This window comes from Rhinatrema bivittatum, chromosome 1, assembly GCF_901001135.1.
Source record: "Rhinatrema bivittatum chromosome 1, aRhiBiv1.1, whole genome shotgun sequence".
Classification (NCBI taxonomy): Eukaryota; Metazoa; Chordata; class Amphibia; order Gymnophiona; family Rhinatrematidae; genus Rhinatrema; species Rhinatrema bivittatum.
The window spans coordinates 747,229,008-747,241,481 of record NC_042615.1 but is presented as its reverse complement, the minus strand read 5'-3'; the positions used below and the strand labels follow the sequence as shown (position 1 = coordinate 747,241,481).

Below are 12,474 nucleotides of genomic sequence, written 5' to 3'. Positions count from 1 at the left end.
AAAGTCTATAAATTATTGAATAGAAAACTTCATGATGTTGCTGCACATGTATCGGCCTGGCAGAAGGACTTACACAAAGAATATTTGGACACCGATTGGGAAGCTCTCTTCGGTTGTCTGAGTAAAGCTTCCATTTCATCGGCATTGGTCGAAAATGGGTATAAACAATTGTATCGCTGGTATCTCACACCGGAACGTATGGCCAAGATTTCAAAGAGTACTTCTAATCAATGTTGGAGAGGGTGCGCGGCCATTGGAACTTACATTCACATGTGGTGGTCGGGTGCTTGCATAAAACCTCTATGGAAGCAGATTGAGGACCATTTATCTACGATATTGCATACCCCGATCTGTTTTCACGTGGATACGGCCCTTCTAAATATGCCAGACGATGCACACCCACGTTCCCACCAAGCACTGATCGTACAGACCTGTATTGCGGCACGACTCGAGATTGCTAAGGTCTGGAAGGCTCGTCAGGGCCCATCATTGGCTGCAGTTTTGACACATTTGGACCATGTTTGTACCCTTAATCGACTAACCGCAGCAAAACCTCATACCATGCCCCGCTTTCAGAAGACCTGGGCGCCTCATCTAGCATGGCTCTCTAGTCGGACTATACCTACGACCACCACTTAACCAGTACTATTTTTCTACAAACTTGGGATGCCAGGACCACACCGTTACCGAAGTGTATGGATACACACAGGGTTACGCATGCACCAGATACTCCCTGGGCATGTGTGGCTGAGAAGTGACTGGGGACATTAGCGACTCTTGAACTCTAACTGAGTCTTTACTTCAAGGGCGAGGGGAGGTGGGAGGGGAGAAGGGGGGGGTAATGCAATATGACCAAAAGTGTTCATAAGTTTGTGTTTGTATTTGAATTTATGTCAATAAACTACAAATAAAAAAAAAAAAAAAAAAAAAAAAAAACTACACAACTGAATACAAGATTTCACTTTCTGGGTATTCACACATGTTTATTACATAATTATATTGGGTACAACACTAAAATTGACATTACAAGTTTGGATTGTTCACCATTAACTGACATAAATGAAATTACCTATGGCTATGTGACACTGTGATTTTGACATTGTGTATTACACATTTAATTAAAAAAAAAAAAAAGGATGGACGACCAGGATTCAGGTTTGAGTGTGTGTTTTAGTAAAAATATTAAAAGGCTCTTACGTGCCCATCATGTGACCTGAAGGGACTCACCAGCCTAGGTAACACAGACATATTCCAGAAGAAGACATATATTGGAAAAACAGCCCGTTTTGGGTGTTTGCATTAAAAAGAAACATGATGCTATTTAAGATATGTCAATATTTCAAACAAACCTTTAGATGCTGTTTGTCATAAAAAGTGCAAGAACGCCGATATTTAATTCAAAGTTTAATTTCCCAAATACATTTTTAAATACATAGAAAATATGTTAGAAAAATGACTGTGGATTAAGACTTTAGGGGGCCAACACAATACGATGCACATTGAAAACGGGTGCTTGTTTTGAGCGCCCATTTTCCTAACATGCACACAGCCACATCCCCTCGATGCCCAATGCAGTATTTAAATGAAGGGCTAAGTAAAAAAGGTCAAACTAGAAGAGAATTGTGCATCCCTAGCGCTCAAATGTATCGGGGCCCCACAACTGCAACAGGCGCTCAATATGAGTGTCTGTTTTTATCCCACTTCTGGCCGATTTTGCTGAAGATGCAGATAGCTAAGCGTCCTTTCCTATGGTCATCTAAATTGTGCGTCCAGAAGATTTTTTTTTTAAATCAAGCCAAAATACATTTATTTCTCACCACCACAAGCAGACAATTTAAGTATCACAATAATACTAAGAAGGAGGAAACACAGAGGATAGTATTTGTTAATTTCTCATGAGCTCTTGACTTCTAGATTGGCTTTGCGCTACCTCTGGGGCTGGAGTTAAATTTGTCGCATTAAAAAATGTGCATTGGGCACCCAGCAATTTTCTGCATCAGCAGGGTAATAGCTAATAGTCTCATCTAAATGGAATTTACATGTGATGGGCACTCTCTGCTACGCATGTGTTTGGGTGCATGTTTTAGACGTGTTATTGTATCGGGTGCTAATCTAGCTTGTCCAAAAAGCATATCCAACTGTGTGTAAACCTATGAACTAAGCTGGACGAACTTTATTTCATCAGCCCCTGGGTGGGTTATGAAGATGAAATTGTGGCACTGTAAAAGACATGATATTCAGTAGCTTTTTGAGAACAATCCCTTTATGTCTCCTTTTTTCAGCTTTGGATGGAGTTTTAAAGAGATCCTTTTCTAGTGATTTCTTTGTTCTGTCTAACATTTTCACTTAGTAGGTGATGTTTCAAAATATTTGAGTAATAACTAATGCCATGAGTAACACTGGATATACATAGAACAGTGCTAATTATGCTGGGGTTTTGTTTTTTTTTTTTTTCATTTTTGTGCACACATTCTGAGAGCAGTAAACTCCTTGTTAAATCAGGAGTAAATTTGTGTACACAAAAATATGCACACAACCATGTGCAAATAGCTAAGTGCAAATTATTACATCTGAGCCTTAGTGAGAAAAAAGGGGAACCTATCACGCCCACAAAAAAGTAGAAAAACAAGGGATATAGGTCCACTATGTCTGAGTGAAAAACAAGTGGCTTTTAAACTGGAAAATGTAATTGGAGAAACCTTTGCAGAACACAGGCCAACACACTTACTGCCTGTCTCCACTCGTCAACATCAACTCCTTGTGCCTCATAGAGATGCCTATATAGATTTTGGACAGAGACCCTCACTGTAGGGGATAGTCCATGACAATTATTTACAAAACTCCATAACTATGAATACTCCCAAATTTCTGCATTACATCTAATCATGAAAGCCTAGTGGGCTTTAAAAGTAATTGCAGTATTTTGCAATGTTACGCAAACCTGGACAAAACAAAGGACAAATAATTAAAGTGAAAATCCTTGCTCGGGCCACTGCAAAACAATTTTACCTTGATAAGCTGAAGGGATGGATTAAGTGGCAAGTGTTGAAAACACCTGGCTACAAGATACACTAAAGAGAAATACTTGCAGAATTACCAAATTTGTTACAAACTTGTAAATATAGAAGATGTCACAAAGGCACAAACACATTTTTATGACTGCATAAAAAAATACTGTTTTAGCAATGCCTTTTTAACTCTCGTAAAGGAATGTACATTTACCTTATTTTTCGCTCCATAAGACGCACTTTTTTTCCCCCAAAAGTGGGGGGGGAAATGTCTGTGCGTCTTATGGAGTGAATATAAAAAAAAAAAAAATAATTAACTACAACCCCCACCCTCCCCAAGACTTGCCAAATGTCCCTGGTGGTCCAGCGGGGGGTCCCGGGAGCGATTTCCTGCTCTTGGGCCTGCCACATGGCAGGAACAATGGACGGCCAACGCCAAGATGGCGCTGGCCGTCCATTGCTCCTACCATGTGACAGGGGCCGACCAATGGCACCAGTAGCCCATCACATAGTAAGGGCAAAGGGCCACCGGCACCATTTTGATTACTGGCAGCAACAGCCCAAGAGCAGGAGATCGCTCCTGGGATCCCCACTGGACCACCAGGGACTTTTGGCAAGACTTGGGGGGGGGGGGGGGGGTGTACTTAATTAAATTTAAAGGGTTGGGGTGGGGAGAACGATAAAAGTTTTCTGATCCAGTGAGTGGACTGAAATGGCCCTCCCCAGACCCGAAAACGAAACTGGGACAAATAAAATTGTATGCACACCCCTAATTTGCTCCATAAGACACACAGACACCCAGGAACAGAGAAAATTTAGCACACTTTTTTTTTTTTTTTTTTAATTTTCCCCCTCTGAATCCTAGGTGTGTCTTATGGAGCGAAAAATATGGTAAATCTCTTTTCTAGAATAACCTTTGGTACTTACAGTCTTGTGTCCTTCAGAATATCAAATGATGCTGCTAGATTCATTAGCGTTGGTAAGCAGTGTAAATGATGGCTATGTGAGTGAGGAAGGATTGTGTTTGCCTGAAATCAAAATATAGAAGATTAACTATTCTGACATGACATTGTATAAAGCAAGTTAGAAGCAGGAGGATATTCATCATAATACTTGAAAATCATCTTTATTTTAAATGTAAGACTTCAACAGTATAGAAATAAGGGACTTGTCTTCCAGTAACATTAAGAAATAGGTTTATCAAAGTGTTACTCCACTGAAAAGTTGTTCTAGGTATTTTTTTATTGAATAATTTGGAGCAAATATTTCATAAATATATATTTAAGTCTCCTTACAATGATTACAAACATTTACCTGCCTGAATGGATTTTTAAGCAACTAAACAATAGTTGTAATGTGCATCATGCAATGTTTATTTCACCAATTACTACCTGTTTAACAAGGAGAAAAGATCCACATCTTGCAGATCATAAAGTAAAATTTACCTGAAAAAGTTTGTTCTCAACAGTGTTACCACTATATGGACATTTCAAATTATTTTTTTGATGTCAGCTTATTAAATTGCAAATTTCTTTTGTTATTTTTGAGGCATTTTGCACATATTGTACACAATTTTTTTGGGGGGGGGGTTAAAAAGTTTAGTTTTCAGAAGGTTTGAAGTGTTTTTCCAGCTAAAGACTATCATTTAAACAACCAATTTTTGATGGAACATTTTTTATATGACTGAGCCTCTTTCACTTTCATGTTTTTTTTTTATTGGTTAGAATTTCTTGAGCTATAGTTTCACTGTCCCAAATGTTTTTCTTATGTCAAGCTCAGACAGATGAGATGAAGATCATATGACCCATGTATGTGTACTGCCATTGAGGCCGTGTCCAAAAGAGCACCTCATTTTAACTACATTTTTAAACCTGAAATTAAATCAATTGTTTAGCAGTCATAAAAGCAAACATTGATTTACCATATGCAAAAGCTCCCCAAGCAGGATTGTTGCCCTAACAGACACCGGGTCATCACTACTAGTTATCACTTCAACCAGACCCTAAAAAACAAACAAAAAAATGAAGATATACAAAAATATTTCATCTGGAATAGATGTGCATTCTTTCATAAGATTTGCATAGAAGACTGCATATATGAGAAAGTATTTTTGCTTTACTACGAACCAATCCTCGTTATCTCTCAAGAATTCCACAAAAAATCTGTTAGCAATGACTCAAATTTTATTCTCGTGAAATGTCAGGACAACTGCATAACCTGCTCTATAAACTCACTCTGACACATGTTATTCTATTCCTTGAACAGGACAGTTAACATTTTTCTCGAGTTTTTCTTTACTCCCATTTTATCAGCCTCCCTGACTTTTTTTTGCCAATATTCCTTCTCTTCTCCTTCCTGCCTTTTCCCCTTCATTCCCTTCTATCTTCTTTTGGCCTTTTCCTACTTCTTCCAACAAATGTTAAGGCCCAGAAACAAACAGTAAAACTCGGGGAAACATTTTCACAAAGGACAAAAGTGGAAAAATTGAAAAAAAAAATCTTATGAAATATTCTCTCTTAGAATGATGTGTAAAATGTTTTTCAAAATATGGTTTTAAAATATCACTACCTACCCAATAATCTCACAAAATACTTGCTAATAACTATGCAATATAAACATTTAAAACAATGAAAAATATTATAATTTCAATATTATAGTGGTACATATGAATCTCAAATCCAAGATGCATTTCTGCCAACACTCCTCAGAGGGCACACTGTCATTTTTACAAGAGGAACACGATTGCCTTCCTAGGCCCTTCTTTGTGAATAAAATATGAACATGCAATTTTAAATTAAACAAAATGCAGACTGCTGTATTCTGCACAACTTGAAAGTGGTGTAATTGCATTTGGTTAAGAGCACCATAGTTATATAATAGTCTAATCGACTTGTAATCAAAGCATGTATCACATTTGAAAAGTTTCCTTGTAAGAGGTAGGAGCCCAAGTTTCCTATTACATGCATATGTGCAAAACATGAACATACATTTGTGATATAAGTATGTAGTATCAACTCTGAATCTCATAACTCCTAGGTTATATGCTTGAGTCTTTAAGGAATGTACAAAGCCTTCTATCATCATCTCTGAAGCAATATGGGTAAAAGGTGGTTTCTTAATCTAGAGAAGTTCTGTTTTAGCTTATCTGCTTTCAACCAATTCATACGTGCTCCCAAACCAGAGAGTAATTTCTTAATAGATTCAACCACAATTCACAATTTAGTTATAGAGGATCTGAGTAAGGATGGAATCTGAGACATGCTCCTCTAATCAGATCACAGAACAGCAGAACAAATACTGAATAAAATACAGGCTAGCACCAACCCCTGGGCTACACCATATTTCAGGCTTCAAGGAGAGGAGAAAAGCAAGTTTGCTTACCGTAAACGATGTTTCCGTAGATAGCAGGATGAATTAGCCATGCTGTCATGGGATCTATCAATCAGGCCCGGGAGGCGGAGCTTGTCAAAGCAGAGAACAGAGCTTTGCTCTCTGTGGCTGCATGTGTGTTCCCGCGCAGGAAAGTAATGGAATCTCCTCAGTCTGTGATTAAGCTGTAGTGTAGTCGAAGACTTGGTGACTGCCAGGGAGGAGGGTGGGTCAGCATGGCTAATTCATCCTGCTATCTACGGAAACATCATTTACGGTAAGCAAACTTGCTTTTTCCCGTCGATAGCAGGGCTGAATTAGCCATGCTGTCATGGGAGTCCCAAGCTCCCGATCACGTCAGTAGTTATATAAGTGTTTGGACGTGATCTTTGACAATGTGGCAGTCACCGTTGACAGGAGGATAGAGTTTGCAGTATTGCTTGCCCTATCTTCGCATCAGTGGCTGTTTGTTGGTCAAGGCAGTAATGAGATGTGAAGGTATGCAGTGATGACCATGTCGCCGCCTTGCAAATGTCTATGGGTTGCACATTACTCAAGTGTGCTAAGGAGGTTGCTACTGCTCTAACTTGGTGAGCTTTAGGAGTAGACTGTAAACTCTGTTTTTCATAGCAGAATTTGATGCACTGCAGTATCCAACTGGAGATGGTGCGTTTAGCCACTGGTAGTCCAAGTGCCTTTGGGTCAAAAGAGACAAAGAGTTGAGAAACACGGGAGTCCGAGTTCGTTCTTTCTTTGTAGTGTGTTAAAGCTCTTTTACAATCCAATGTGTGCAGTAGTTTTTCCCTATCGTTCGAATGAGGTTTAGGGAAAAAAGTTGGTAATTCCATTGTCTGATTGAGATGGAATGGGGTAACTACTTTCGGTAGAAAGGACGGGTGAGTTCGTAGAACTACCTTCTGGTGATGAAATTGCAAGTATGGAGGATAATGGACCAAAGCTTGTAACTCACTAACTCTTCGTGCTGATGTGACTGCAACCAGGAATACCACCTTCCAGGTGAGGTATTTAATGTGTGCCGAATCCATGTGTTCAAAAGGATAAAGCATGAGCTGTTCCAGAACTATGTTGAGGTTCCATGGAACTGGAGGTTTGGATACCGGAGGACGAATGTGTGTTAAACCCTTTATGAAACGAGTCAGTAATGGATATAGGAATGTCATTGATTGGTCTATGATAGGCGCCTATGGCGCTGAAGTGAACTCTGATGGATGATGTTGCTAGACCAGCGACATATAGTGTATGAAGATAATCAATGAGAAATTCCAGGGAGCAGTCCAATGGTGGTACAACATTGGAAGTGCACCAGGCAGAGTAGCGTTTCCATTTATAGCTATAATTTTTCCTGGTTGAGAGTTTCCTTGATTGTAACAAAATGAATTGTGCTGAAGTGGAAACTCCTTGTTCTGTCAGAAGGAGCCTCTCAATCTCCAAGCTGTCAAGTGTAGAGATGAGTGTAGCGGGTGTAGAAGTGTCCCTTGATCTTGGCAGAGAAGATCTTGTCGATTCGGTAATGGAACTGGATCCTTGATGGATAGTCGAAGCAGGAAACTGTACCATGGCTGCCTCGGCCAGGCCGGGCTATGAGTATCAGTTGAGCTTTGTCCGCTATACACTTCTGAATTGTTCTTGTTATGAGAGGTATGGGAGGAAAGGCATATAGAAGGCCTGTCGTCCACGGAATGAGGAAGGCATCTTGAGCGATCCTGAATTGGCTTGGTTTTATCGAGCAGAATTTGGAAACCTGAGCATTGATCTCTGTTGCAAAGAGATCTATCGAAGGTGTCCCCCACTGCAGAAATATGTCTTGGGCTATTTCTGTATTTCCATTCGTGGGGATGAAAGATGTGGCTTAGCCTGGCCGCTCTTGTGTTTGCAACTCCCGGTAGGTAAGTTGCTTGCAGATGTATGCAATTCTTGTAAGCATGTTCGAAGATTGTCAGGGTCTCCTTGCAGAGGGACCATGAACCGGACCCTCCTTGTTTGTTGATGTAAAACATCGCTACTTGGTTGTCTGTGTAGATCATGACCCTGCGTCCCTTCAGGTGGTCTTGAAAGACTCGCAATGCATTGCGAATCGCTCTGAGTTCCAATAGATTTATTTGTAGATTCTGTTCTGAGAGTGTCCATAACCCTTGGGTTTCTTAAGTCTCGAGGTGTGCACCCCATCCCTTGCGAGACGCATCTGTGGTTAGGACTGCATTGTGAGATGGGGGGCTGAACAACGCTCCTTTGGACAGGGTAGAGTCTAGGAGCCACCATGCTATATCTTTTTTCATTTCTGCGTTCAGCGATACCTTCTGCGTCAATGGTTGTGAATGTTGTTTCCATTGGCGCTTTAGACCCCATTGTAGGCGTCTCAAGTGTAGCCTGGTGTTGGGAACCGTGAAATTCGCCGCTGCCATGTGGCCCAGAATTACTAGGACTTGTCTTGCTGACGGCCTGTGAGTATGTTTCAAGGTGTGTAGAAGTTGACGGAAATGTGATATTCTGTCGTCTGGTGCATACCTGGACACGTAGTGTCCAGGTATGCACCTATGAACTGCAACTGTTGTGTTGGTTGTAGGTGTGATTTTTGAAAATTTATCAACAACCCTAGTTCTTGCAAACAGTGTATCACCCGATGGAGGTGATCCAGTAAGATATTTGGAGTTGAGGCGATTATGAGCCAATCGTCCAGATATGGAAAGATGGTTATACCTTGTTTCCTGAGATGAGCCACCACCACTATCATGCATTTGGTGAAAACTCTGGGTGCAGCCGATAGTCCAAAGGGAAGAACTTTGTACTGGTAGTTTTGATGTCTGTAGCGAAAGCATAGGTAACGCCACGAGGATGGATGGATTGGAATGTGTGTGTAAGCATCCTTCAGGTCAAAGGAGCACATCCAATCGTTGGTTTGAATGAGAGGAAGAATTGACTTCAACGATACCATTCTGAATTTCTCCTTGGTGAGAAATTTGTTCAACTCCCGTAGGTCTAGTATGGGGCGAAGGCCCCCAGACTTCTTTGGTATAAGGAAGTACGGGGAATAAAATGCTGCTAAATTGGGGTATGGGTGGATTTGTCGAATTGCTTGTTGTTTGCGAAGTAAAGCAATTTCCTCCCCCAGTTGTGGATGGGAACTGTGAGTCTTGAGTGTGGAAAGATGAGGCAAGATGGGTTTTGTGACAAATTGGAGTTGGTAACGTTGACGTACTATCTCCAGAACCCATTGATCTGATGTTATTCTTTCCCAGGCTTTCAGGCAAGCACGAATTCTGCCTGGAGGAGCTTGATGTTTGGTGGCGGCTGAATAACTAAAAAGACGAAGTCGCTTTTGCTGCAGTAGTCGGCTGTTGTGCCTGCTGTCTCTGGTTACGTGGTTTACCTCTTCGTTGATTTGATGTATTGTTTTGTGGAGCAGGTCGCTGGTAGGAAGGGTATGGCTGGGTACGAAAAGATTGATAAGATCTATAGGGTCTTCTGGCATATGGTTGCCTACGAGTGGATCCCATATAACGACGTGTAGTCGAGTAAATAGGATTCGATGTTAGAGATTGTAATGCTAGAGCTTCTTCTTTTAATTTACTTACTGCGTCCTGAAATCTATCTCCGAACAGGTTATCTCCTGTACATGGGAGCTTTGTTAGTTTCTTGTGCAAGTCGTCACGTATCGAACTTGAATGTAACCATGCTAGTCTTCGGGCTGCAATGGCTGTTGCAGATGCCCTGGTTGATGTTTCATGTGCTTCGTAGATTGACCTCAAGTGGTGTCGAGAAGAGGCTGAGGTATCTGTTCCGCCATTGAGGAATGTATACCTTTCATAGCTTGCATGCATTCATATAGATATTGTACCATGTAGAACTGATGTTGCATAATGCAATATGAAGAGCAGAGCACATTGACCCAGCTGGAAGTATTCACATGCAGCAATAGTAGGGCCCCTGCTTTTCTGCAATACCATGGGAACAAGAGTCATGTAGATGTTGCAAAAGCTTTGCAGGAAACCAAGGGCCCTGATAATAAGGATTATAGAAAATTTAATTTGAGCTTACCTCTAAGAGTCCATTGGTGATAAAAGCAGACAGTACCAGTGCCAAATAATTATCCATGAGATCTGGCCTATAAAAAATGTAATACAAAAAAAAAAAAAAAAAGTTATACCAAGTTTTCCCCACCCCCACCCCCGTGTTTTGGAATTCAGTATTTGGGATTTTATCAAACACTGTTTCGTTCTCTCAGGTGTCAACTTACTTTTCATTTGTATAAAACATTTGAGCAGTACTGATGAATTTTTTCAGACAAGGTTGCTGATCCATACAAAATAATTTTTATAAGCAGAAGAGGACGCTTTATAACACTAATCCATCCTTTTATCTTTAACATCAATGGTCATTCAATACCAAACAATGATTCATGAGTACAAACTGATAGATTGGGTATTCAACATGGCAATAATGTACTGATGATGATGGAAGTTTTTGATTATTTTAGTGCTGTTATTAATTTTATTATACTGTATTCTGTGACTAATTTTCAAAGGGACTTCTGCGCATAAAACAGTATTTTATGCATAAAAGTTATCTTTTACAAAATTACTTGGCCAGTATGTGGGTAAACTTATACACGTCATTTCTGTGTGCAAGTTTACCAGGACTACGGGGACGTGTTCCTGGGGGCAGGATTAGAGAGAGATTTGGTTTTACACGCACACTTTATAATATATGACTATATGCACACCAAAATTGTAGGCATAACTTGTGTGAGGAAGTTTTGGTGGGATAAATTTTCAGAGTAGACTTATGCACTTAAGTGTAAAACTGGTCCATATTGCAATATAAGTTATGCTGGGATGTTTGTAAACTACACTCCGTAATATATTTTATATTGAATACATTTGTATATTTTTTGTATAACGTTATATGATTTTGATTATTTGTAATATACTTCAGAATCTCGACTGTAAGCATGAAAGCAAAGTTGCTTACCTATAACAGGTGTTCTCCAAGGGCAGCAGGATGGGTGACTCATTCAATGGAGCCTGGCATGGAACTTTGATCTCAAAGATTCTAGAGCTTTCAGCATGCTCTACTGAGCAGGAGCAAACGTAGCCCTCTCCCTGTCTCTCAGGCAGAGTTCCTCAGTCCATGATATAACAAATACATGGAACAATCAACTCCCAGGGAAGGCAGGCAGGTTTTGTGAAGACTAACAACCTGCTGTCCTCAGAAAATACCCGTTACAGGTAAGCAACTCTGCTTTCTCAGAGAACAAGCGGAATGGCAATCCTCACATAAAGGTGATTACCAAACTAGAGGCTGCTAAAAAAACCCAGGAAAAATGGGGGAAACCCTTTAGTACAGAAGCACCACCATTTCCCTCCCTTTTTCAGTGAGGCAGCCAACCCATAAGGGCTCTCGAGAGAAAAGAGTTGGGTTTTTCACCTCAAAGAGACTGGACGACAGAGAGATATAAACCCCAATATACAGCAAGACACCAAATGCAGGGGTGTAATGCGAGCATGGGGCGAGAAGCCCACTAAGTCACGCAAAAATCAACACAGTCACTTATTTTTAATCAAGTCTTACAAAACATCAAAGCAGGAAACGCATTATTAATCATAGTGAGTACTGGTGCGAGCCTCCTAAATAAAACACTTTTGTAATTCACTTGTTTATTATATGTGAAAAAAAAAATCTAACCCACCATTTTACTTTCAATGTGACTTTATTTCTATAGACCACTTTAGACATTATCATTATAGATTACCTTGATCGAGCTCGATGGGGAAGTACAGTTTTAGCTTCAGCAGCTACAAACCCATCAGAAAGTCTCCAACAGTCCTGAAACCGACTTGGATCTGAAACAAAATTATAGAATACATACTGCATTAAAATGCTATTTCAAAATTCAAATTCTCCTAATATAAAAAACAAATACTTCATTACAGGATTTTGAAGCGACTCTAATCTGATGCTCTGGATTAGCAGTAAAAGCAAATTGTCAACCAAAGGTAAATGCCTGCTTTTAATTAAAAAAAAAAAAATATATATATATATAGATTTGTTTTGATTTTTTTTTTTTTAAGAAAGGGCA

General features: G+C 40.0%; 1 protein-coding gene across 1 annotated transcript in view; it reads right to left on the bottom strand.

Moving 5' to 3' along the window:
• RICTOR (RPTOR independent companion of MTOR complex 2) overlaps positions 1 to 12,474 on the bottom strand; it is a 663,554-nt gene that overhangs the window by 435,291 nt on the left and 215,789 nt on the right. The window contains 4 exon segments of the mRNA XM_029578377.1: positions 3,936 to 4,036; positions 4,930 to 5,010; positions 10,434 to 10,500; positions 12,148 to 12,238. Coding sequence (XP_029434237.1) covers positions 3,936 to 4,036; positions 4,930 to 5,010; positions 10,434 to 10,500; positions 12,148 to 12,238 — 340 coding nt within the window.